Below are 26,457 nucleotides of genomic sequence, written 5' to 3' on the forward strand. Positions count from 1 at the left end.
AGGGGGATCTCCTGGCAGTCAGTGCCTTGGCAATTGAGCTCTTTTTATTCAGAGGCCAAAGCATAAATTTAGATACTTACTTCAGGCTTGGAAATGCTGATAGGAATTTTTGCAGCCTTTTCAATAGGGTTTGGAGGGCAGGGATGGGGTGAGCCAGCTGTGGCGGTTTTGACCCTGGTGGCAGGCTGTTGGGAGCAAAGAGGTGGTTGTCTGGGGAAAGGGGGCAGCTCCATTTGGTTGTGGGATTGGGGGCAGGATCCGTCCATGCCAGCCCTGTGGAGACACATCTTTCCCCTTCACTCTGCCTTGGGTCAGGTCCCACCTTGGTTTAAAATGCTTTCTATCCCACGGGGATCAAAAACGAGGCCGGTGTCAATGCAGATGTCTGTTCAAAACTTGCTGTCCAGTAAAAATAAATTAAAACCCCTTTGGTTATTTGTTTTAGGCAGAGCAGAGTGCTGTGTGATCTGTGGTGGAAGCTGCTGGCAGAGGCGGTGTGAAGTGCTGTGGCTGCTCGGTGTGTGGCGTTGCACGTTGCCCTCTTGGGGTGATTTTTCCCCAAGAAAAATGAGGGATTTTTCCCTGGTGGTCTCTAGCAGCCATGCCATTGTTGCAGCACTTTGGTGTTCACTGTGTTGGCTCAAAGTGCTGTACCCAGCCTGCCAGGCAGCTTTGGCACTGGGTCAGGTGCCCCAGCTGAGGTGTCCTGCCCTGATTTTTTTTCAGCGTTTCTGTGTGTTTGGCTTAAGTACAAGAATAGGGGATAGTTTGCCTGAAAGGATGCTCAGCCTTTGATGTGAAGGTGGTGCTAGCAGGCAGATAAGCAGAAGCGTCATTCCCTAAGTGACCTTGTAACTGTTGAGCTTGTTTTCTTTGTGCATAACACATTTCTCAGCGAGTCGAACTCAAGTTATCATCTCAATCCTTAACAGAAACCAACTTTGGATACCCAAAGAAAAGTGAGTTGGATGGACCGCTGGGTGGGCAACTGTCTGGTGGCCGGGTAGACCAAGAGCTGCTTTTTGCATTGTCAGTCATAATCACTTTTGGGTTCAGTTTGTAAGAAACCACATTTTGGCACTAAAAGCCTTGCCCTTTATCCAGTGGAGTCACTTCAGTTGAATGGCTCCTGCTTCCCAGACCCCAACAGTCCTCGTAGTGTAATGACCTGGGCGGTAAAGTGCTGGTGCAGGACAGATGTGTTTTGACAAAGATTTCTTCCTGTGGCCATACTTGAATTGCATGGCTCTTTAAAATGCCATTAACAAAAAAATACTTTTTGCATTAGGGAAGAAAAAGAAATAAAGTCTGGAATAGTTGTCCCAGAGTACGAGTTGTATTTATTGGAAAGATCAGCAGACTTTGGGCTCTGACTCACATCTGCAAGCGAAAATTGTGGTGGCAATCATGATTACCATCCTTCAGCATGTTTGCCGTGACCCTACCAGTGGTGTCCATAAGAAGTGCCTGCAAACAGACTGCAGTAGTTTGTTGGCTGACATATTAATTAATGTAGAACAAGGTAGCTTTCAGATTTTGCTAAGTAAGCTGAGCAGTGAAATATGGAGGAGTTGGGTATATTGATGTGTGGGTTGCTTCTGGATGCTGCTGGCTCTGTGCCCTGAGTATCTGCGGGTAATTATCCTTAACTCTTACATCTCTCCTCACAAAAGCCCTGCAGATCTGTCCATGCAAAGGTGGTAGAGACGTCTGTTGCACAGGCAGGGACCTTGCTTCAAGTGTTGCAGCTCAGGAATCCTTTTCTGAGCGGGCTGTAAGGAAAGCACTCACCAAGGATGCAGCAGCTCTCGTTGCTGCCTCATGCTGCGCGCAGCAGCATGGCCATACCACCAAGCTGGGGAAACAAGGTCAGATTAAATGCGCATGGAGGAATTTGGCAGGTCTCCTTTGGCCATAAAAGCAGCTGAAATTCTTATTCTTGGATCGGGGCAGAGAAGGTCTGGTGGACAGTCGCTGTACCTCTTCATGCCTTTTTAAGTAAGTGCGTTGGAAGGCGATGCTGGGGAGTGCCAGAAGGGCCCCAGCAGCTTGTTTCCTCGCCAGGGATGGGTGCACAGACATGTGGTGCTCTTCTAGTTGGTGGTAACAGGGGCTCTGATGGATGGATGGGTGCACAGCCTGCCGGGGAGCTGTCTGTCTGATGGGTTTTGTTCCCCCCCAGGAGAAGATCGGCTGGCGGAAGGAAGCATCTCACCTGCTGGTCTTCACGACGGATGATGTGCCCCACATTGCCCTGGATGGGAAGCTGGGGGGGCTGGTGCAGCCACACGATGGTCAGTGCCACCTGAACGAGGCCAACGAGTACAGCGCCTCCAGCCAGCTGGTGAGAGGGGACAGGGGCTGTGGGGGGCAGGTGCTGGAGACCTCGGGGTGTCAGCAGGCCCCTTGGTGCTCTGGGCACCAGCCACCCTGCTTTTTTTTTTTCTTTTTTTTTTTTTTTTAATTCTTTCTAATGCTTAGTGCAGTTCTAGATAATGGTCTCATCTTGCATTCCCGGAGGTTGCAGCCAGGTTATTACACATATACACTGGCTGATGGCAAAATAGAAAGAGAAGAGAAAACAATTCACTGTTTCAGGTGTTGCTGTAGGTCATGATGTTTTGTAGTGATAGGTGCAGCAGAAAATATTTAAGGGGTGACAGAATTGCTGGAATGTTTCTGCTGTTTCAGTTGTAGTGGTACATCAGGGACTTCGTGCTGCAGTGAAATACCACATTTCTGTAACAAATCTTGCTGTTGGGAGGAGAACAGTGAAATGAACCTTTGTTTCTGGGCTACCCATCAGTCTTTTTGGATTTATTTTTTTTTTTTGCCCCTAGGATTATCCTTCCCTGGCGCTTCTTGGGGAGAAACTGGCTGAAAACAACATCCACCTGATTTTCGCTGTTACAAAAAGTCATTATGTCCTGTACAAGGTAAGTGCTGCCTGGGCTGGTCAGGGCTTTCGATGCCCCTTGAGAGCATCTCCCCTTCAGCAGGGCCGTGATGGGGGCAGCCCTTCAGGGCACAGCGGCTCGGTGCAGCCATCCCCTCTCCCTGCGAGCACCCTGAGCACGGTCATTCAGAGAAAAGCACTAAAGCTGCTTAGAACAAACAGACCTATATGTCAGTGAGCGTGTGTGTACCTAAAATAGACCCTAGCCTAATCTTGACTTTAGGAGGGCTGCCAGCCGTGCAGCAGACAAGGGAGCAGAAACCTGTTCAACCCATTCTGCTGTGACTCAATCCCATTACCTAATGCAGCGCAGGGCTGCTGCCCAGCTGTGTTTTTCCATCACGGAGCCCAGCACCACAGCCCTGGTTTGAGCTCCCTTGCCACCTCCACTGGCAGGGGGGGCTTTCCTGGGGCTGCCCCGCGGGGGTCACCCCTCTTCAGGAGTGTGGAACAAACTCGTGAGGATGAAGGGGTTCAGGGAGGGGATCAGGCTTTCGGGAAGCTCTGGATGCTTCTGAGCTGAGCCAGCAAAGCCAAGCGAGCAGCGAGGCGGTGGCAGTTCTGCTGCTGCCCCGCGGGGCTGGGGGCTGAGCTCATCCTCCCCGCCCGCTCCTGGGGAAGCTTGGCTTTTGTGGCATGTCGCAGCACGTTTTTTTTCCTGCTCCTTGTCTTTTCAAGAACTTCACCGCCTTGATTCCTGGGACCACGGTGGAGATTTTGCACAAGGACTCCAAGAATATCATCGAGCTGATAGTTAAGGCCTACAACGTAAGTGCCTTTTAACATCACAGCTGCTGGGGTGGGAAGCGCCAAGAGCTGAGCTAGCTTGGCTCTGCCTCGGGTGCTCCACCCAGGCTTGGCTCTCTCCATGCTTGGGTCCCCTCCGCAGTGGGTCACTGCTGGCGTGGTTGCACCCACACTGGGGAGGGAGGGGAACAGCTCGCCCTGCTTGGGATGACGCCGGTTCTTGGGCTGATGGCTGCTCGAGGCCCTGCTGGTGTGGCTGTGGAGCACTTTGTGGGTCCTCCCTGCGTGAGCTGCTTGAGGTGGAGTGGGAGCACAGTAGAGGTTTGGCCCCACGTCTCTCGTGCAGGATAGCACTATAAGTTCAACCTGGTTTGAAGCAGTTCTCACAGACCACCCTGCCACTAGATAAAATTGATTATTTCTTTGCAATTTGATGCCCACTGGCCTCCCAGGGACATGATGCAGCTCCAGCTCAGGTTAGTCCATCCTTGGGTTGGTCCTCCTGCCTCATGAGCCATTATGTTGCTCCTGAGATCCCTCTTCCCCATCTCTTCATTTCCTGCCTCACTTTTTCCTCCCTGCCAGGTGTGACAACCCCACTGCAGTGTACCTGCTGTCAGCGCTCTCCTGTCCTGGGGGCATGAAACAAAAGAGAACAGGATGGCTTTTCTGTCCGCCCTGACAAAAACCCTTCCTGCTTCCGCAGAATCTCAGCACACCTGCAAGGTGGAGATGCCCTGGGGAGCCATGCAGGCTGTGCCACTGCCTGGCTGGCGTGGTGCTGGCAGGGTTTTGGCACAGACTCCCGGCTGGATTTGGCCCAAAGGGAGTGAACAGGACACTTCTTTTACAACGGCTTTCCTAAAGCCAGCCCCAGCAGGTCTCAGGCATGTTTCTCATTACAACACAACGGGTTTCCCATGGCGGGTGGCCTTCACATCATCTGTCCCTGGAGCAGCTGTGGGTCCAGGATCCCTTTGTTTTTACTCTGAAGAGCTCCATCCTTTGAATTTTCCCTGTACTATGACAGCTTTATTTCAGATGGAGGAGTTGCTCCATCTCAGGGCCAAGTCTTTCCTCTAGGTCTCCACAGGGTCCTCTGCTCATCCCTGAAGGTGTAGCAGGCTTGAGACCACCAAACAGCACAGCAGCAAAATCCCTGTGGTAGTGACAGCAGTGCTGTGAGGAGGTACTGCTGCGTGACGGTGCAAAGTGGCTAATAATAATGGCATTACAATTAGGCTAATGGCATTACCCTCTCAGGCTAATAAGAAATCTTGGTGCCTGTGTGAGAACATAAGAATGACCCAGGTGAGGTCAGGCCTGGTGTCCTGCCTTCTCTGGAAAACTGTGAGCAGTGTGGTCAGTGAAATGTGTTACCGCCTTGTGCACCTCTGCAGCTTCCACGGTCCTTCTAACAGACTTGGGCTTGACAAAGGGATAAGCCAGCATCTTTCCATCATGGTAATTAATCGCCTTTTAGGCTGCAGGAGGCTGGTGAGTTTGGCTCAGGACAGGAAGAAGAGAGCACGTCTGTGTGACAGTGTGTTGTGCTGTGATAATTTGGGGCAGAGCAGCAGATGCACATGCACTATGTTCAGTGTTATGACACACTGGTCAAAAGTCATGTATTTCCTGTCCTTTTTCAAAAGTGGTAGCTCTTGGCTAGCACATGGACCCCGGCTTTGCTAACACACTGACTGGTGAGAGGTTTAAATTAGCACTTCTCCTTTATCTGGCCACTTCAGTGAGGGGAGAGACAAGGGGCAGAGGGATGGAGTCACGAGCTAGCTTTGGAAAATGAATGTGGTTATACAAAAATCTCCATTTTGAAAGCCTCTGTCTTTTTTGGACACCACTCACAAAAAAAGCGGTTCCAGCCATTGGAAGAATTAAGCAAAACAACCTCATTTCACATTAATACTTATAAACAGAGTTTTCCCTTTGTTTTGTTTTGACTTTAAAAGTCTGGGTTGTGTAGCAGGATGGAGAGATGAGAAGCAGAACAAAAGGGAATAGGAGGATACCAAAACCTCAGTGATGAAAACCGCTTTTTACTTTGAAATGTTTCACAGAGATTTTTTCATTTATTCTTTTTTCCTGTGGAAAACCTGGTGTTTGTTACTGACATATCTGAAAGGGTACTTTTTGTCTGGTATTTTCTCTTAAAAGGGAAAATACGTTTTTCCGACAAGTCGTGTCAAATCAAAAAGTAGGACAGAGTTGCAGGTTCAGTCTCAGAGAAATTTTATGCTGCCTTTATGCAGTACGAAAGGCATCACAGGATGGATACCAGCGGAGAACTGGGCTTTGTACTCCTCCAGCAGTCTTTGATACGGACGAGGTGCAGATGTGCACATCAGCTTCTGACCTTCAGCTCTGAGATGAAGCATATGGTCCACCTGTGATCAAGAATATTTCCTTCTTTTTTTTTTTTTTCTTGTGTATGTATATCTTTCTGATATGGTGGTCTTCATGACCCTCCTAGACTGCATAAACCATTGCCAGATTCTTCAGTCCAATTCAAGTTATTTTTTATATCAGTACACAGGTGTCCTAGCTCTGAAAACAACAGGAGAAGAGACTAAAGCAGAACACTCTGCAAAAGAAAAAGGTCCACCTGTGGTAACCTGACAGCTTTCTTTTCCATTGTGTTTCCAGAGTATTCGGTCGAAAGTAGAACTGACTGTCTGGGACAGCCCCGAGGACATTGCCTTGAGCTTCACTGCCACATGCCAGGATGGTTTGTCCTACCCTGGGCTCAGGAAGTGCGGGGATCTCAAGATAGGAGATACGGTGAGTCTGCCTCTCTGCACATCCCTTGGACAGGCTGTTGTAACGCTCCGCAGCGTCCATCTTCCTGTGCTAGCCTCAAAGCAATGTCACGTTTATACAGAAACCCACTGAAAGCGGCTCTGCCAGAAGTGGCTTTGCATGGCACAGATCAATCCAAGGTCCCCTGGTGGTCCAGAAAGAGGGAATGCAGGTGTCTTGCTTCCAGCACCTACAGTCAAAAAGTCTTCATCACGCAACAGAGTGCAATGGTCAAGAAAGGGCTTGTCTTTAATCCCCGATATTCATGTTATGCTCTCTCAGCATTTCTTTTTTTAGGTGGTTTAGAGAGATGTTGCAATATGGTTGATGTGGGAGTGAGAAGGGAGGGAAGTTCTCAGTGGTGGTGACGAATGGCACAGGAGGACATGCCAGAGGCCACGGTCCCCGCTGCTGATGGGTGCTGAGCCTCTGGGACAGCACAGCCCCTTCCCACCAGCAAGGACCACGTTCTTCTCCTCTCCTGCTTTAATCTAAATTAAAAAACAGCCTCTTGCAGATGTAGCTGAACTGCTGGGCAAGGCAGGAGGGCACATTGTCAACTGGTGTCACTCAGCCTGGCTGGGAATCCCGCCCCCTTTTCCTGGCCTTTGCTGTTTGTGAGGATGAACGTGTGCTCATTAGCAAGACAATTTCCTTATTTGAGAATAAAGTCTTTAAAAACATACCAGAGTGCTAAGCACTCAGAGGCATATAAAAATAGTTTGAAAGAATAAACAGTAGCTGAATTTTTATCCCTCCTAATAAGGGCCATGGAAAGTGTTAAAAAGGAAGGTGACCTCAGCAATTTTAGCTGACTTGACTGGATTTCAGGTCAGTGGATTGCAGTCCTTGGAGCTGTGCCACCATAGGCACGTGCCTTCCTGGTGTCCCCAGCAAAGCCAGGGCTCCCGAGGCAGCAGAGTTAATCTGGGCTTTGGCATGAGCACGGAGCTAACCGAGCTGCTGCAGTGTGTCCCTGTGTCCCCTCCTGCTCAGCAGCTTCAGGCCCCATTGCATCTATGGGGTCAAGAACTATCTGCTGCAAACTGCTGAGAAATCTTTCTCAAAACTGGCACCGGGCCATGACCTGCTGTGGTTTGGTCCTGGTGGCACAGGTACCAGGAAGAAAGCAGGGTTGTGCCAGTCCCTGGGCTTGTCTTCTGATCTCCTCTGCAATTTGAGCGTGTTCCCTAATTGGGGCTTTGTGAGTGAGGCAGGTCAGGATTCCCACAAAATGCACTAAATCCTTGACTTTGTGGGCATCTTGGGTCCTTGTGCTATACTGGCTCTGTGCTAGTACTTGGTTTCAAGAAAATATTTTCTTTTTGATGTCATGAAAACCTGGCTATTTGCTAGACATTCGCCCTAGTTATTTCATGGGATAAACAGGTTCCTTCCTGCCTCACAGAAACCAGTGGTCCATGATGGAGAAAATTACCGCTAATAGGTGACCGTAATAAGTATTAAAACTTCACTCTGCTGCTTGTGGTGTCTTTTAAAATGAGCCATCCAGAGAATAACAAGCATTTTGCTTAGGGCTGGGGTTGCCCGCATGAGCTGTGGGTTTGGCAGGAAAAGGCTACAGGGCCAAGGCTCTCCTCAGACAGCACCAGCACTTCCCTGTTGGTGCTTTTTTCCCCCCATTGTGGAGTTTGTGGGTATGAAACACCTGCTTTGTGCCTCTTTTTGTCCCATTTGGGTCACCGGGTTGCCTGTGGGAAACCAAAGGGGCCTGAAGGATGCCAAAACCCCCGGTGCGGGCTGTCCAGGTGCTGAGCTGCAGGTGCCCACATGAAACGTGGATTTGGGATGGTTCTTCCACATGGGGGAGTGAAGGTCGACTGTCCCTCAGGAGGCAGTTTCAGGCCATGCTCTAACTCCCTCCTCACCCTTCCTCCCCAGGTCTCCTTCGAGGTGTCTGTGGAGGCCCGCAGCTGCCCGGCCGAGGACACCTCCCATGTCTTCACCATCAAACCAGCCGGCTTCAGAGACACGCTGGAGGTGGCCGTGACCTACAACTGCCTCTGCGGGTGCACAGGCCGTGCCGAGCCGGCCAGCGGCAAGTGCAGTGGCAATGGGACCTATGCCTGCGGGCTCTGCGAGTGCGACGCTGGCTACCTGGGGGCCCGCTGCGAGTGTGAGGAGGGGGCCGGCGGGGAGACGCACCAAGGGCTGTGCCGCGAGGTGGAGGGCAAGCCCCTGTGCAGCGGGCGTGGGGAGTGCAGCTGCAACCAGTGTGTCTGCTACGAGAGCGAGTTCGGGAACATCTATGGGCCCTTCTGCGAGTGCGACGACTTCTCCTGCGCCAGGTACAAGGGAGTCCTCTGCTCAGGTAGGTGCTGTCCCATCCCATGCCCTCTGCGTTGCTCGGGTCGGAAAGCCACATGTGGTTCTTGCAGGCTGAAGTGCAGCCCTAGGAACGAGTAAAACTTCACAGGCTTGAATTCTCCCAAGTTTCATGGTGACTTCTTAGGTTGGATTTCTCCACATGAACCATCCTTGCCTGCATAGACAGAAACCATCTTTTTTTTAAAGCAATCTGATGGTACAGTGCAAGTGAAAGGAAAGGTTGTGTTTCAATCTGTTACTCATTAGAGAAAATCTTTGCTGGAGATTCCAAAAGATACTTACATACAGATTTATTTATTTTTTCTACGAGGAAAACAGTCGTTCATCACTCAAGATGCAACTGGTCCGTTCTGCTTAAGCAAAGGCAGAGGAGTTATTTAGTGGTGTTTGCTAAAATGGCTTTAATTCCTTGTCAGCCTGAGGTCACATAATTTACCTTGCACATATTGCCTGGATTAGCCCTTGGACGCAATTCCTTCACTTGGAGCTCGGCAAAATGTTACTCTTCAAAACTTGCCTGTTTTCAAGCAAGTGAAATATTTCCCCAGCTGAAAATCTCAGACCAAATATCCAGAACACCATGCAGGTTTGTGTTGGCTTTATGGTTGTTAGAGGAAGCTTGGAAAAACAGCTGTTTTTCACTGTTCTCTGGGGAAGTCGAAGATTTTTTTCCCCACGGTGTCTTCCCCTAAAGGTTTCTGAGATGGACAGTAAATAGTGGGCCACCCTTGGGTTGAGCTGTGCATTTCTGGCTGTTTGAGACTGTCAAGTTGATAGGTAGGTAGGGACAATTGGAAGCAGCACCTTAACTGAGAACTGTATTACCTGGGGTTTTTCCATATGACCACCCTGCTCTGGTAGCATCATCCCACCAAGAGGAATATATTTACTAGCAAGCAGGACAGCAGAGCTAAGGAGAGGTTGGAAGATCCTGGTGTAGCAGTTGGTACAGCGAGGCAAGGACACCCCTTTGCCCCAATTTCCATGCCGTCAGGAGAGCCAGAGCTCTGCTGGACCACAGGAAAACAAGTTATGTGTCCTCTACTGCATCTGCTTTCTTCTGCCCCTGTGGAGAGCTTCTGGCAGTGGGAAGAACAGCATAGCTGGTTTGGGATGTGCAAGATTTTTAAAGTCATTTAAAAGTCCTTTTTATAGCTGTGAAAGAAAACAAGGAGTAGGCTGAGGCCGAGCACCCTCCTCGTTGCTCCAAGGGTGGGATGGTGTCCAGCAAGGCTGCATGGACTGGTGGGGTTGTTCTTGGTATGCCTCCTGGTATTTCTATTGTTCTTTGTTGGCTTTTTTTCTTTTAAATTCCAGCCACTACAATGCTATATCTGAGCAGTAGCAAGCATTGTGCCAATGACATGACATTCAGATGTGTTTTATTCAGCCCAAGGGGCTTGGGGCTTCTGCAGCCCACCAAAAGTGCCTGAGTTTGCATAGTAGGGCTGCCCAAAGCAGTGTGGGGTGTGCCCAAAGCTGCCCCTATCTATCAGCTGTCTCTGTAAGTCCCCCAGGTATCCTCTCAAAACAGCTTGCTTTCTCCTCCCTGCCAGTGTGGTCTTACTGGAAAAGACTATTTCAGTCCACCCGCACATGTGGATGCTTGACAGCCAGAAAGCTTGAGTAGTGCCGTGGCTGCAGGAGCTTCCCCCAGGGTGGTGGCACGGGGACAATTTTCTGTTTGCTGCTTTTGTTCCTACCGGGAGGGAGCAACGACACCATGCCCCCTTCTGTCTCCTTCTGGGCACAGCTCCTGCAGGCTGGTCCCACAGCGAGGGCAGACCCACTGGGTTTTAGGAAATAGCTTTCTCCTGAGGTTCCAGTGGCACAGGGCAGGTTGCTGGGAGCAGTGGAGGAGTGTATCCTGCCTGCCCTGCTGCCAGGATTCCCTACTGCTGGCAGGTGTCACACTAGCCAGGCGAGCAGGCCTGTGCTCTGCCTTCCCAAAACACTTGTTGCCTCAGAAAAGCCCAAGTGTCCCTATGCTCTGAGACACTTTCCTCTTTTTTAAGGGTTGGGTCTTCCCCTGCTCCTCCGTGTTATGCAGTTAATATGGTTGCTCCTACTAAAGCAAGCGGCTGAAGGCACAGAGGGTTTGAAATAGTCGGAACAGTCTGAAATGAACTCCAAGCTTCTCGTCTGTCAGTGCTCAGCCCTTTGGCCAGCAAAAGTGTTTTCATTCCTGGGTCTGTTTATGAATACTGGCACCTCATTTTGTCAGTGCTGGAGAGATGAGAGGACTGTGGACGAGGCTGAGTACAGATCCTGTCCTTTTGTGGCCTGCGTGAAGTAGAGAAGCAGATTTTGGGCAGAAGATAACCTCAAGGAGAGGCAAAAACAGTTTTGAAGTGGGTTAGAAGGGGTTGTGGAGGAACTTCAGCTCTCCTGCAGGCTGTGTCCATAGGGGGGCTGTGCTCTGTTAATGCGAGGTATAAGATGCCTTCTGTACCTTAAGGTGAGATGGGGTGGGGAGAGAAGTGGTTTATAGGATGTTGTAAATGTTGATTGAAGTTGTATCCAACTGTTAGTAAGTGCCACTTCTTAGTAAGGATGTGATGTGTGTGCTGTTGCTCCCCAGGCAGTTAGCAGCCCCAGAATAGCTGTTCCAAACCATCATTCAGCTTCTGGGAGGGCTGCACAGGACAGCTCGCAGGCGTGCTCTGTTCCTCAGCCCCTCCACACTTTTTCCCTTGAGAACTGAATGGGTAACTCATTGCAGCAGGCATTTTTACAAAATAGGGAGACCCTTTGCAAACCCCTGAATGCTTCACCTCAAGCTTGTCTCTGGAAGAAGTTGCTTGGGTGGATTCAGCCTTTCTGAAGGAGAGGACAGAAGAGTTTCTGAATGCTGCACGTAGCTGTACGTCATGCTGGGAGCTTCAGCGCAGTGCTCCGGCCTCTGCTCGATGGTTTGGATGGCTGCCATGGAGAGGCAGAGTCCTGCTTTCAGCCTGCCTCCCTGCCTGGAGCCCAGGCTCAGGAATTTGCGGATCGCTGCACATCCCAGTGACTTTTGGACCCCTTGGCTGCCTTCCAGGATATTTGACAAAGGAGGAAACATCTCGGTGCTAATTGCATTCCTAAAGGTTCCATAAAATGAGGTAGTAAGAAGGAGGGGAGGCCCTGGTGAGAGCATCACACATTTGCCTCTAATGAAGAGAGACTGGTTTGCTGGAGGCCACGCTTCATTAGCTTCAGTGCTCAGACCCCTCTGTTGTTGGGGGAGGGTAGTACAGCGTCTTCTTTGCTTTGGTGTCTCTAGAGAAATGTCCTCTCAAGCACCACTGCTTGTATCCTGGCTTCCCACATGGGTACCATTTGTCAGCTCTTCAGTCCCAGCTTGGTTGTGACTGGGCAGTAGGATCGCAGCCTCGAAGTGCTACTGTGGAGTAAATTACCATGGGATAAATAAACAGCGTGTACCACGTTGTGATGGCAGCTGAAGGTTGTGAGCAGCTGGCTGAAATGCAAAGACATCCCCACACACCAGAGGAGACAGGATCCAGCCTTGCCTACCTGTGCAGCGCTCCCTGCGGCACAACAGCTAGCGTCAGCATCAGGTGTCAGATTTGCAAACACATGCAAGTGCCAAAAACACTTTTGAAATGGGATTTAGGAAAGGGCAACTCATTGAAAACCCGTGGTTTATTTCACAAAGACTGTCTACATAGACAAGCCAGCGTGCAGTGCAACTCCAGCTGCCCTATGGAAACCACTTCAAAACTGCTGAGGATGTGCAAGTCCTTTGTTGACTCGGTAGTTATTTCTGAATGCTTCCCTTTCTTGGTTTCTGTGAGGTTTTAGCCCTTACTGGTACCCAGTGACATAAGAGTTTTGTTTAACACAACCACAAATTAGAAATCACACTCCTGCTTCTGCAATTTGTTTCTGGAGTTCCTGGTCCCAGGCGCCGTATCGAGGTTCAGCAGGTCTCATGGCAAGGGGCCTCCCGGTGCTGGCACTGCAGTTTCTGGGGGTGCAAGAGAGACCCAAAGCATGATAGCCCTGTGTTTTGAGGGCAGTGCTCAGGTTTGATGGTACTGCCAGTATCTCCACCCTGTGAGTCCTACTGCAGCCTGTTACTGCACAGATGATGATGGACTGGGACACTTCTTATGGAAACAGACTTTTTTCCTCACCTTCCTTTGAAGGCATCATCTAGACCTGGGCTCTGGTGTGCCAGGGAGGGCTCAGATGGAGGTGCAAAGAAGCTGCTGTGTTTTATTAAGGAAGATGTGGGCAATATTGGGTAATGTCAGAGGTAGAGGTGACGGTCGAGTGTGGTTTGGGAGGGAAAGGGAACTGGTGTGTGCCTGCATCTTCAGACATCCTGCAGTGGCACTGGGGGTGTCCCTACAAAGCGGATGTTGTACAGACCAGAAGGGAAGAGGGTGGCCTGTGGAAGAAAGAGGCATCCATACAGGGAAGAGAGCCTAAACCACATTTGCAATGTTTTCTATTCTGTCATGTCAATTTCTGCTATTCTGGGGATTTTGATTCAGGGGATTTAAATTTTTTTTTTTTTTTTTTTTTGTGTAAAAAAATGCAGAATCTGAATGCAGATGCATGTCACTGCCAGGAAAAGAAGGACACGAAGGGGAGAGACAAAAGGGCCCTACAAGAAGTGGAAGTTAAAAATAGTGTTTGCACGGGGGCTGCTGCAGCAGCAATGCACGCTGCTGCCTCAGCATTGTTTCTGCTCCCGCCCCAGGCTGGGGTGAGCTGGGGGGAGTACACACTCCAACAAATGTTTTTGAGGCCTATTTTGGTGATGGAGGAGGTGGTCTCAGCTTGGGACACTGTGGTGCAGCCTCACAGTGCCAGGCAGCTTTTGCTTGTGCCAATGGGGCTGCAGCTTGGGGTGAGCTGAACCCAGTAAAATCCTACAAACCAAAACCTCCTTTTGTAATTAGTGTCATAGTACTGTGTCTCTTTTCCTTCTCTCTTTGAATCCTCCCCACAATGGCAAAGATGAGCACTGTGTGCCCATTGCTCCTTCTTACCAGCCAGCAGACCTGGCTTCAGGCAGCTTGAGGTCTTCTGCCTGGAGAAGACAGGGGATGTTGTGGCTAGTGCAAGGAACAAGGAGATGGCACTGCCGTAGCATCCATTTCTCTTTGAAGATGTGGTCAAGAGTTACTGCACAATTTCCTCGAGCTCCCTAAAAGCCCGTTTCTCCTTGCTGTGTTTCCATTCACCTTGGCTTTTATTGCCTACAGAAAGTGCAGGAAGTGGCTGTGGAGAAGTCGCTGCCGCCATCTGGGGTCAGCTCCAGCTGCGTCCCACAGTGTCATCCCGAAAGGTCGGGTCTGGCCATGCTTGGCCCTGGGGAAGCGGCTCCAGATGCTTGAGGTCTGAGAGCAGCTCTCCAAACCTCTCAGCCTGTAGTGGGGAATGTCACCAAGATGCTCCCTGCTCCTTACACAGCCTGGAGAGGATGAGGAGCCACAGGGATGCACAGGGGCCCTGCTTAGTCGCTATAGACAGCCCACAGTGCACATCCTGCTCATGGACGTCCTGCCCTTGGGCACCTTCTGCAGTGGCAGCAGGGATGCCCAGCCCTGTACTGCCAGGAATTTGGAAAGGGCTAAAGTCCTTCCCAAATGGACTGAACGCTGCTTTGCCGGAGGTCCCTTTCCTTGCACAAGAGGGAGGTGCCATCTTTTCTTACCCCTCCTTTCCCCCTGTCCTGGCCCTCAGTGCTGTGAAAGACTCGTGCAGCCCTCCCAAAATCTGGCAGCGATTCCTTCGAGGACCTGACCGCACAGAGTGCTGCTTTTCTGGCTGCTTTTCACTGCTGTTTCTCCTTGCCCTTTGAGCGGGCATTTTGCAACCATTAATGCATGCTAATGAGGCGTTCAATGCCATGGCAGAATTAAAGAATAAAGTGGTGACGCTTGTACATCTTTGCAGGAGCCAGAGCTCTGGCTGGGGGTCTGCTCTTAAAGCAGCAGCGAGAGGTGACATCTGATGGCACACGCACCTACCCAAATCCCGTGTGCAGGCACAGCCGCCCCCATGGCCCATAACCTCATGTCTTGGGGTTAGGAAGCTCCAAAATAAAAAAAAAAACAATACAGACTCTGAACACAAACTGTGTCACGCATTTGCTCCCCAGAGAGAGACAGTGTGCTGGGATGGTCTCGCTTCAGTGCTCTGCTTTTATGGCCAGCTCGTTTGATGTTTGCATTTGGCCTTTCTGATTACAGTAATTAACAGAAATAAACTCTGGGAGATGAATGCTGTATTTTGGGTTTAGAGGCAAATGAAGGCCTAAAACAAGCAGGTGAGTGAAATTCTGGGTCTCTGCGTTTCTTGTTGGCATGCATGGTCAGCCCCTGAATTTTGCTGTTTGGTTTAGAAAATCAAATATAAGACCTGAAAGTACAGTGCAGTGTAAGCTGCAGGTTCTTTTTCTTTGTCTTTCTCTCTCTCTCTTTCTCTCTTTCTCTTTCTCTCTTTCTTTCTCTCTCTCTCTCTCTTTCTTTGTCTTATTTTGAATGAAATTCTGACTTCTTCTAGCTTCTTTGGGAAGGGAGAAATCCATTCCAAAACCATGGACCTTCAGTGAACTTGCACCAGATTATGTGTTTGCATCCAAACGCAGAACTGGGCAAGGCTCCCGCGGCACTGGATTTTGTAGAGAAAGAATGTCTCTTTGCTCTGGAGACCACTCCTCATAATGAGGTCCAGCTGAAAGGACATTCAGCCCATTCGTGCCACGGTAGGTTGGGAATTAGCCTGCTTTTCATTTTCAGGATGACTTGAACCATTTGGCCCCAAAGTTCAAGCATTTGGGATCCTGCAGCTTTGTTTTGGAGCCAAGTTATATTTTAGGAATGAATCTGGGGGGTTGGGTGGTGTTGTTTTGTTTTTTTTTGTGTGCATGCTTGAGATAAGTCCATCCCTGCTGGCCTGCCATACTGTGCCTGCGAAGGGTTGGGCCAAGGAGCACATAAGTGGGAAGAAGCTCCTGATCATGGACCTCATGGCATCTGCAGTGAGGGGATCTGCACACTGTAGGAGTGGATATCATCAACTACGTGATAGCAGATGAAGTTCCCTAAATGCTCCCATGGTGCTGGAGAGTTGGCTTTTGTCAGCCTTTGGTGGCAAGTGCAGGGACATTGTGGTAGGAGAGAGAACGCATCCCATGGGAGAGCCTGTGGAGACCTGCAGCAAAGGGGGGTGGAGGTCTCTGGAAGAAGGCAGTGGCACCAGCCCTTTTAGAGTTAAAGGGTTGGAGGGAAACACGGGAGGGGGAAAAAAACAGGGCTCCCCTCCCCACTCCCCTTTGCCTTTAGGAATAATATGAATTATTAGCCATTTCTGCTGTGCCTTTCATTTCAATCCTTAAGGACCTAGGAGGTCCATAAGGGGTGATGAAGCCATGGATGTACCCGATTTGAGTTGGTGTTATTTCAACACACAGCTCTAAGGGAACCAGCACACCCATCCCAGTTCCCTTCTCTTGTTTCTGGGAGGGTCTGGCAGCCCCATATCGCTCCCTGCAGTGGTAGCAGAGTCGGCAGCAGGACCCGAAAGCTCCAATTCCCAGCTCGGGGTCTCCGTCCAAAAGACCACGTGTGGCAGGCTCAGCCGAGGCACTCTCAGCAAAAGCTGAGAGGTTTGCGGCGTGCTGAGATTGCTTAAACAAAAAATAAATAAGTTAAAAAAAGAGGAAAAGAAAAAAAAAAAAGCGGTGGTTTTATTTTAAGAAACTCAGCTTTAGATCTCTGTCAGGAGCTGTATCTCATGATTGCATTTCAGTTCCACTTCTGTGGCGGAGAGAAGGAAAATGAGGAAAGGCTGGCCAGGGCTGCCGCAGGAAATCCGCTCTGCCCCGGATCACTTTCAGCTGCCTTCGTGAGACAGCAGTTTCCAAAGCCCTGTTTTCCCTGCCCTGTTCTCGATTAACCCAGAAGTTCCCAAATGAGGGAGAAAGCAGGAGGATGGTGCGGGGTGGGGGTTGTAATGTATCACTGCGATGTGTGGGATACTGACAGTAATGGGATGTGGCTTGTGGTACCCAAGGGTGAATTAGCAGCTCAGATGTATTTATTCCTTTGTCTTTGCTTTCATTAGTCTGCATCTCTGATGCTATTTTCAGTGACAGAACTGGTGAGCCCAGCCAGCGCTAGGATTGAAATTAAGGATTATTTAAAGCCTTGTCGATTCTTGGCCAAACCCATATACTCCAAGATACAAATATCCTTTAAAATGAATGCACTGGCAGGATGCACAGGTCCACGGTGTCTTGTGTAATTAATGTATAGAAAAAGTACTTTTCCTATTATTATTTTGCCTTTTAGTGCTCGTTTCGGTACAGCGCTGTGGATACATGAGCGTGGGCGAGTTCTGGCGTAAACGGAGCCCGTCAGTGGCTGTGCTTCAGTTACACAGAGACCTTGTGCCCTCGCTGTCTGTGTTTAGATAGTAACCTTTTAGGACAAGGACAGAGGCTGGGATGCCCCTGCCAGCCCTTGTTTTCCCTGCCAGCCCTGCAGGACGGGCGGATGGGATCCCAGTCCCATCCCCACGCAGTGCCGTGGTTTTGTGCAGGGCGGGCACTGCAGCCTGTGGCTTCTTTGAGTCATGGAAAGAGACGAGTGGGAAGCCAGATGATTTATTTGCCTAAGCAGGCACTGCATCTTACCAGGGCCCTTTCCCAAGCGGAAAGTTTTCCAAGCACTCTGAGCTTCTTCCGCTGCCCTTCTCCCTCCCACGCACACCATGCGGTGCCAGGGGCTCCAATCCTGTGCCTGCCGCGGGCACCAAAGGGTTGGCTGGGCAGACATCGAAACTGCTCAAGCACTGCCCCGCATCAGTGGGTTTTGAGCGCTCCCTCTTCTGTAGGCAGCTATTTTTGGTGCCTTCACCCCGAGGGAATGCAAACAACATGTGGCTGCTGCGTCAGGGCTGGCTGGACATCGAGCATGGAGGGCAGGGCTCAGCACGCTGGTGGGAGGCATGGCGTGGCGAGGCTGTAAGCTGCTTGCCATCACTTATTTGTCTTAGCAGGTTCAGTACCCAGCTTTTTTTTTTTTTTTTTTTTTTTTTAACTAGTCATTCAGGTAACCAAAAATGACAAAAACAAGTGCCCAGAATTTGGAAGGTCCTGATCCAAAGGTTCATCCAAGACCACAGAGGCACAGAATTTATTATTGTGTCTGATTTAATGGGAAATAAATGCAGTAACCTCTTCTGTCCCGAGAGCCTCAGAAACTAAGGAACTAGTTTAAAAATCATGAGGATTTTTTTTTTCTTTTATCATATTGATTTTATTTTCCTAGAGAATTGCTAAAAGGTGGGGAAAAGGGGCTTGTTTCCAGACCCTCTCACCTTCTCCATAAAAGCTGGGGTCACATTTTATTTCTTTCAAAAGAAAGACAATATTTTTGTGTAATCATGTGGTCCCCAAGAGCTGGGGGCTTTAGGAGAAACATTCCCAACCATAAGAGCCAGCGACAGGGCTTTTAGTACACTGAGTTTCTGACCTCTTGGTGCACCAGTGCTTGGTGCAGTTCCTAAAAGGCAAACACAGCCACGGACACAGGCTGGAGCAAAGCGAGGGTGGCTGGACGTCCTGCCAAAAGCCAGGCAAATGACTACCAGTGTGACAGTGACAGTCAGTGCTCAGCAGTGTCATGCCCTGCAGCTCCCACCCAGAGCCCAGGCAAGCCCACATCTGTTTTGGGGGCTGCTCTCCACCCCCAGGAGCTTGGTGTGGCTCTGCTACACCCTCCCAGTGGGTCTCTGCAGCCTCCCACACATGTGTTTTGTGTTACCCCCAACAATTAAGAGTTGGCTGGCTAACTTATGTTATCAAATTCAGAGGGAGCTTTCAATTTCCCAATTAGATCTCGATCTTCTAAACATCTAAGATCCTCACATTTCAAGGATGGGAACAGAAGAAAACATACCTTGTTATGTTTGGAGAACATAATTAGTGTCTTTTGGCTTCACGAACCAACTGTAGTAGAAAACACACAAGCCCAAATGGTTCAAGGTGGGGTTAAAGTCCAGGGTAATATCCTGCACCCTGAGCCTGCTGCTGGTGCATAGTCCTGGAGCACAGTCCCTGGTGTCCCTGAGGGTGCATTTTTGTCTTGAAAATGACACTGGGACTAGGTTCGGCATGGATGTAGTGGTGGAAGGGCTTCCACTGGCATGATCTTAGGTGCCATATTGAGTCCTTCACCTCGTCAGCCTTGTGGCATAGCTCAGAGTGGGAACCTGCAGGACATTTTGCTGTGAAACACAAGCACCATGGAGCACTCTCCATGCTGCAAACCTCAAGTCTGCGTCACAGTCATCTAAAGACTCCCAGCGACCGGCACAATGAATTGCCTCAGCCTCCTGTGTCCTGAGCAGAAGGACACGAGGTGTGTCAAGTCACAAGCATGAATTCGCATCCTGGGACCCCGGGTGGACCTTGAGAAGTGGGTCAGCTCTTGTCAAGCCCGTACGAGAAATAAATGTATCCCACCCACTCATGGTTCTCCAGTCTTCATGCTGTATGGGAGGTGGATGGGGGATGGAGGGCACCACAAATGGAGCTCGTGGCGGGGAAGGAGTAGCTGCTCTTTCAAGCTGGTTCAGGCCCAAAGATATTAATATCTTTGCTGCTAAAAGTCAATATGGAAATTTTCACTTCTTGGCACGTTCCCTGTGAGGAGCTTCAGCCAGTGGCTTCTTGTATGTTGAGCCAGTGTGGCCAAGGCAGAAAGCACATTTCAACGTGTTCTTGTATTTCCTGCTCACACCCCACAGTTAGTCACCTTCATATATAAGGGCTTTTTCTTGATCCTCTTCAGTAACCAAAACCATTTACTTCAAGAGGCTGTTTCTTACATTTTGCAGTTGCAGTGCTGGACTAGGGTGCATTATTTGGAAGCGGTTGTTTCCCTTCCCTGGGGCAGTTGTTCCAGGCTCCATCCCCAGCGTGCCAGAGCTGGAAGGGACGTGCAGGCTCTCTAGCTGCCTAGGCTGGCCTGGCACCAACTGCTTGAAAAACTGAACCATTTCATGAGCAATTCAACTTCCAGAGACGGATTTACAGTGGATTTGCATCCTGTGCTGGGCTCTGTGGTGTCCAAACGGGTCTGAGCTAAGGCTGAAGGTGCAGGGGCTTCGAGATGGGCTCTGCCCCTCTCCTAGGGCAGGGGGTGACTCACACTCCAGTTGGGACCATGGGTGGTGTGGAGGGAGGTCACCTTCAGGGATCTGGTGAACGTGGCCTCCTCTGTCCAGTAGTGTTTGAGTTCACAGACTGGATCCAAAGCAAACGGTGGGAGTACAAAAGAGGCTGTAGGAGGGCATCTGGCATTTGGCAAGGGGTACAGCCCCTCTGGCAATCTCAGAGACAGGGCTATCAATGGTTTTGTGCTGATGAAAAGAGCACGTATATAATTTATCTTGTCTGAGGAACTTGAGGCTGTTTCCAGTGGGAAAGCTGAGCTGTAATTAGGTTGCTGATGAGCCTTGTGTACAAACCATTCAGCTCTATAAACCGTGCGTTCAGAAGCATCCCTTCTCCTAGGGACCGACCACGGAGGAATTCGAGCAGTGTTTCCAGCGAGCTGATGGATGCCTCTCTGAAACCAGATGCTCGGCAGCCAGCCACTCCACTTACTGTAATTGAAAGCCTTGAAGTCTGTTGACTTTCTCAGGCTGTCGCTTAACACCATAGCTGCAAGAGGATGCTTTGGTTAGGGAAGAATCCTCACTGAGGCGGTTCCTTCATTCATCTCTGCTGTGAGCTGCCCTGAGCTGCTGCCTGGATGAGGTTCAGCTGGTCCTGGCAGACTTTGTGGGGCTGGCTGGGGTGCTGAGGTCTCATTTGAACACAGGAGGTGGTGCTGGTTTAATTCTTTTAATACACTGCCTTGGGATTACTTCTTAAATAAAGCTGTTAGGAAAGCAGGACAGGAAAGACCTTAGGTCAGCCTGGTAGGCTTTTTGCTTTCAGACCTATCAGCACCATGCCAGCACTGGCTCCAGCCACTGCTGACACCCTTGTCACATCTCTGTCCCCTAGGCCATGGCGAGTGTCACTGCGGGGAGTGCAAGTGCCACGCGGGCTACATCGGGGACAACTGCAACTGCTCCACCGAGACCGGCGGCTGTGTGTCCAGTGATGGGCAGATGTGCAGTGGCCGCGGCACCTGTGTCTGCGGGAGGTGTCAGTGCACCGAGCCCGGGGCTTTTGGAGAGACTTGTGAGAAGTGTCCCACCTGCCCAGGTGTCTGCAGCATTAAAAGGTACACACGGGGGCTTTGGGAGAGGCTTCTCGCTGGTGGAAAGGGGAGATGGCTGATCCTGATGTTCCTCTTCCCTTGTGGTGCAGCTTCTAGACCTACACCTCCCTTTCCGTGGGGGTGCAGGTGGCAGGCTGCAGTGTTCGTGTGCTCAGTCTTTCTCTCTGTGTGTCTTTCTGCAGGGACTGCATTGAATGCAAGCTGTTTAACTCAGGAAGACTGGATAACCAAACCTGCCAAAAGCACTGCAAGGACGAGATCATCACCACTGTGGATGTTCTCAGTAAGTATGCAGCTGAAAGCAGTGCCCAGTGACTGCAGCATCCAAATCCTCTTAACCCGTCCAAGACCTATCTGTGAAGAAAGCCTCAGGGAAAACGCAGTATTTAGAAAGCATAATGTATGACCCTCTGTCTGGGCTGTAATCTGCATTGCTTTGAGTGTTCATGTTAGCAGCTCAATTGCTCTTCTGTTATTATTTCCATATTAGTTACATAAAACACCATTATTTGATGCTAAGTAAAAAACCCTTGATTTTAAATAAGATCTTAAAACCTGGATCCAAGCAGCAGTACATAACACTAACATAACCACCTCATTTCCTTTTGGAAGGAAATGCATCAGTTTTATTTAATGAAGTCATTTAGAAGAAATTATGAGTTTTATGAATTGGACATGTTGGCTTGCTAGAGACGTGAGATAAGCGTCCCCCCATCCTAAGGTTAGGCATTACGTACGTCTTTCTGGGCACGCATTTGCTGTGAGCAGCTGTGGCTCTGCAGTGCTGAGCTAACAGCCATGTAACCCTCTGCACAGGGATGGTGTGGAGGGTGTCCAAAGCAGCCCTCCCTTCGCCCTGTCTGGTGTACGAGGACCACAGTTCCCAGCACGAAGAGCGAAGAGAGTAGGATAAGATCAGATGACAGGAGAGATTAGATGAGCTGCGAGAGAGTGCAGAAGGACAAAGTATCACCCAAAAAAGGCGTTCTCTAATCTTCCTGAGATTTCCTCTTGGAAGAAGTGGGCCTGTAAGAGAAATCAAAGCTGTTTTGAGGATGATGAGTTCTGCTGTGGTTGAACTGACTTCTAAAAGTCCTGCCCATTGTGTCCTCTTCTCGAGGTCACCCCACACCTTGTCCCTCAGCAGATGACTTTTTCCCCCCTTCTTTTCAAGCTTCAGTCTGGCAATCTTTGGTTGCTGTTTGAGACAGTAGAGGAGACTCAAACTGTGACAGCTTTAGTCCCAGACCTTACCCTGGCCTTGGCTATACCCCTTGGAGAAGGGTTAGAGAGGCTGGGATAAATTCCCACCCACATCTGACAACTGCTCATTCTCTTTCATAGGTCATATATTACAAGTGCTCTACCTTGCTCGTCCTTTTTCTCCCTTCCTCCTGAGCTGCCTCAGGAGAAGATGATGCTTCTCCTGTTGACTCCTCTCATACACAGAGCCCAGCTTTTAAATTACCACCAACAGGGTTTTGTACCTTCTCCCTTGGAGGCTTGCTCTAGTTCTCCCCATCCTCACTGCAGTTTACCAGGGGAGTGAACCTACATCAGTTCACTGTGAGAGGTTACAAGTCCCTTTTAAATGCTTCCAAACCACATGAAGCTCCTTTCTGATGCCTGGCTGGCCCATGGTTCTTAGGAGCCAGCACATACTGGGGGTTAAAGCTCAGCTCTCCTGCCTGCGTGTTGCACAACGCCAAAGCCAGCCTTTGTGCTGACTGCACCCTGGGAGGTGAGGCTGGGCTGTGGTTGGCCAACCCCCCATTGCTTTCTGAGGAAAACTGCCAAATTTCTGTTTTAAGACATTCTGGGGAATTATGCTTATTCTTCTGCTGCACTGCCACAGTCCAATCCTGGGCGGTGCAGAGCTCTGGGACCTCAGAGCACTGAACAGCTTGGAGAGCTGGGCTGCATAATATTCCTAGAGAAAGTGCGCAGGGACTGCAGGCTACCTCACAGGCAAACTCCGCCAAATCCTCGCCTTCAAGTATTTTTGCGCTATGTAGCACATGTTCACAATCCCTGCTGAAAGGCTGAAGTCTGGTATTTGTCACTGGCAGCCAGAAGACTCGGGTGTGTGTTGTCCCAGCAGTGGAGGCTAGGACCTTAAATACCAAGCGGTGCTGAGCATCCCCTGGGAGATCCCGAGTGCCTTCTGGCTCTGGGTATGAACCATGGAATTGTTTAGGTTGAAAGATCCCTTAGAGCATCAAGTCCAACCATCATCTAACACTATGAAGACTGCTGCTAAACCATGCTGATACCATAAAAACTGGTCAAAGAAACTCTCAGTTTGGAGTTTAAGAAAGCAGGCATTCTTCAGCTGGGGCACCAGACACACAGGGGATTGCTCCTCCTAGTGTGCGTACTGAATCGTTCAAGCTACAGGGGTTATATACAATCAAAACATACATATACATTGGATTTCCAAGAAATAATTAACATTCACACTATTGCCCATTAAAGCATTTAAATACCCCTGGTGCATGCACATTTGTTTCCACTGGTGTTTTTTTGGGGTCTTCTGGTGGTCGTCGCTAGTCTTCCTCGCTGTGTTCGCTGGTTGAGCCCAGTTCCTGCGCATGCTCAGGCCACCTCCTTCTTTCTTATCTTATTGTTTCAACTCAGGCATGCATGCTACGTGAAGTCATTTATGTATCCAAGGACATAGGTGCACCATGAGTTCCTCACTTAATCTGTTCAGACACATCCTCCACGCCTGGGTCAGCTTAACCCCCTCATTCTGAGATACAATTCTGTATGGGCTTACTGATAAAGTTGACTAATTAGTATGGTAGCAACAGAGATACAGACTTTCTAAGCTTCCTTCTGTCTAACTAAACACAGTAAAGGTTTGTCCTATCTGTTCATAAAACGTTTCAGATTTGTTTCTATTTTTCTGTCAGGGAAAGATCCGTACGTCCCTCTGACTTGGTGTTAATGACCCTAAGTGCCTCATCCACACATCTCTTAAATACCTCCAGGGACGGCGACTCCAGCATGTCCCTGGGCAGCCCGTTCCCATGCATGACCACCCTTTCCATGCAGAAGTTCGTCCTGATACCCAACTAAACATCCCCTGATGCAAACCGAGGCCGTTCCCTGTTTCTTTGCAGCATCCTGTCTTTCAAAGCTTTATAAAGCAGAGCCATCTAACGTTGGACTTATGAACCAGAATGATGCTTTTTGGGAGGCTTCTATGAGCTGTGTTGTGTGCTGCAGGATCCCCTTTATTTCTGTAATACCAAGTTTCCATTCTTGATGGTCCCAGAGAGGAGCTTTCAGCATGAGGGGCTGTGACAGATCCGGTGCTGAGCTGTCCCTGCCAAGAGCACATGGTGGTGGACCTGAAAGCTCAAGGGGGCCGTCACTGCTCTCTGAGGGTGTGTAAGCTCCAAACCAGGTTTTATCTCTATTAGCCTAATTGTACCTTGCTAGGTACAAGTGTGCCCTGCCTTCGGTACCATGGGTGAAGGTGGAGCAGGTTTTGCTGTCCTGAGGCAGGAGCAGCTGAGGTTTGTGTGCACCAGGACCCTGCTGGGGCTAACCAGAGGTGCAGCTGTGGCTGGGCTCGGAGCCGTTGAAGTGGAAGGAATTAATCTTCCCACTGAAGGCAGGTCGAAGGCATTGAAAGGAAAGACAAACAGAAGGGCAGGAGATAAGGATCTGGAATAGCTGTCGTCATTAAAGCCAGGCCATTTCTGTGTGACAGATGGGCACAGATGCTAGTGACAAACTGCAGGAAGCATTTTCCAGGTGCCTAAACCAAAGCCGTGTCTTGCCAGCAAATAGGACTGAGTGCCCAAAATCCCTTTCTTGAAAACACCATCCCACAAAGGCAAGAGGGGCTCTTGCAGGGCTTGGCATGACTGGAGGTGTTTTCCAGCCTTTCCTGAGCTCAGCTCAGCTGGAGCACCAGCCAGACACAGGCTGCTGTTGGGTGTTACCAAGGCTGGATGTGTCCCCATTACTTTTCCTCCAGCTTTCACACCTTAGGAAGCTGAAAAAATCAAGAAGAAAAGGGCATTTATTATTTCCCTGCATGAAGGAAGAGTGTGCATGAACGAGCTTGCTCCTGTTTGCTGTGCACTGTTTGTTGAGCAGTGAGTGTGACACTTGCTGACTTCAGCACCCTGGGGTGCTCCGGGCTGCAGAGACATGGCAGCCCCCAACTGTGTGTTGCCACAGTCCCAGTTAACAACCGTATTTTCACGTGAATCAAGATCAGTATGCTGATCATTTCCAGGTGCTGCTTTTCTTCCCCGTTTTCCTCCCTCCCCAGGCCCCTGGGGGTGCCCACCTTGCCTCCTCATTTATTCTATGTCATTTCCCAGCTCTGTCAGGCTTTTTCTCAGCCAGGTGTGCCTTGCAGCAGGACCAGAGGTAGCTGCAGAGCAAAGGCACTATAGTGGAGGCTTTTAAGCTTTTCTTAATGCTTTCTCCCTCCCCCCACGTGATGCTGAGTTCGGCTGGAGCTGGGCTGTAATGTGCACCATATGTAGGACAGGAAGCCCCTCGGATGGGAAGGAATGCAAGGTCCCCGGCGTGACACTGCTCCAGAAGAGCAGGGGCCAGCTCCGAGGCTGGGCTTTGGGTGGAAACGAATCTCTCCTCCCCATGCAAAGCACCGCGCTGGGTGTGCCATCATGTGCAGAGCTGCCTTGATGTGCAGGGTGACAGCGGCACATGGTCTCCTGGCCAAGTAACTGGCAGGGACTCAGAGCTGCTCTTCATTTCGTTCCAGAAACGGACGACCCGAATGCCATCCTGTGCGCCTACCCAGTGAACAACTGTGTCATGAAGTTCACCTACTCAGAGCTCGCCAGTGGGAAGTCCAACCTCACCGTCCTCAAGGAGCCAGGTTTGCCCTCCTTTGCCCTCCTTGTGTCAGCACAGCCTGCCCCGCGGGAGGTGCTGGGCTGCTGCTGGCTGGCAGAAAGCTGGTTTCACAGGCTGCATGCATGAGCAAATAACTGGGGTGAAACCCAGAGCCAAATGCTCCCAACTTAGTAAAAAAGGCTTCTGACTGAGAGTGTGATGTGCAGGAAGCCCCCACAGGAGCTGTGGATTTCTGCATTTCCAAGCAGTAGCTCTGGTCCCAGCAGCACAGTGTGTGTGCCCCACCTCCCCTCCCCTCCCCGGGGCAGCTGCAGTTCGCAGCATGGGCCCTGTGTGTTGCTTCAATCACAGGCAATGCGGCTTCTCAAAGAAAATCCCTTGTGGCACTGCAGGAAGAGCTGGTGAGCACCCAGCGGTAGCTTCTTGTGCTCTGATTTGGCCCTCTGAGACACAGGGCAGGGTGGGAAGTTTTGGAGGAAG

General features: G+C 50.1%; 1 protein-coding gene across 1 annotated transcript in view; it reads left to right on the forward strand.

Annotated features, from left to right (window-relative positions):
* ITGB5 (integrin subunit beta 5) overlaps positions 1-26,457 on the forward strand; it is a 46,286-nt gene that overhangs the window by 18,109 nt on the left and 1,720 nt on the right. Inside the window, exons 6-13 of the mRNA XM_032190322.1 lie at positions 2,183-2,344; positions 2,841-2,936; positions 3,635-3,724; positions 6,365-6,499; positions 8,420-8,849; positions 20,910-21,132; positions 21,312-21,412; positions 25,883-25,999. Coding sequence (XP_032046213.1) covers positions 2,183-2,344; positions 2,841-2,936; positions 3,635-3,724; positions 6,365-6,499; positions 8,420-8,849; positions 20,910-21,132; positions 21,312-21,412; positions 25,883-25,999 — 1,354 coding nt within the window. The remainder of the gene's footprint in view (positions 1-2,182; positions 2,345-2,840; positions 2,937-3,634; positions 3,725-6,364; positions 6,500-8,419; positions 8,850-20,909; positions 21,133-21,311; positions 21,413-25,882; positions 26,000-26,457) is intronic.

This window comes from Aythya fuligula, chromosome 6, assembly GCF_009819795.1.
Source record: "Aythya fuligula isolate bAytFul2 chromosome 6, bAytFul2.pri, whole genome shotgun sequence".
In the NCBI taxonomy this organism is placed as follows: domain Eukaryota; kingdom Metazoa; phylum Chordata; class Aves; order Anseriformes; family Anatidae; genus Aythya; species Aythya fuligula.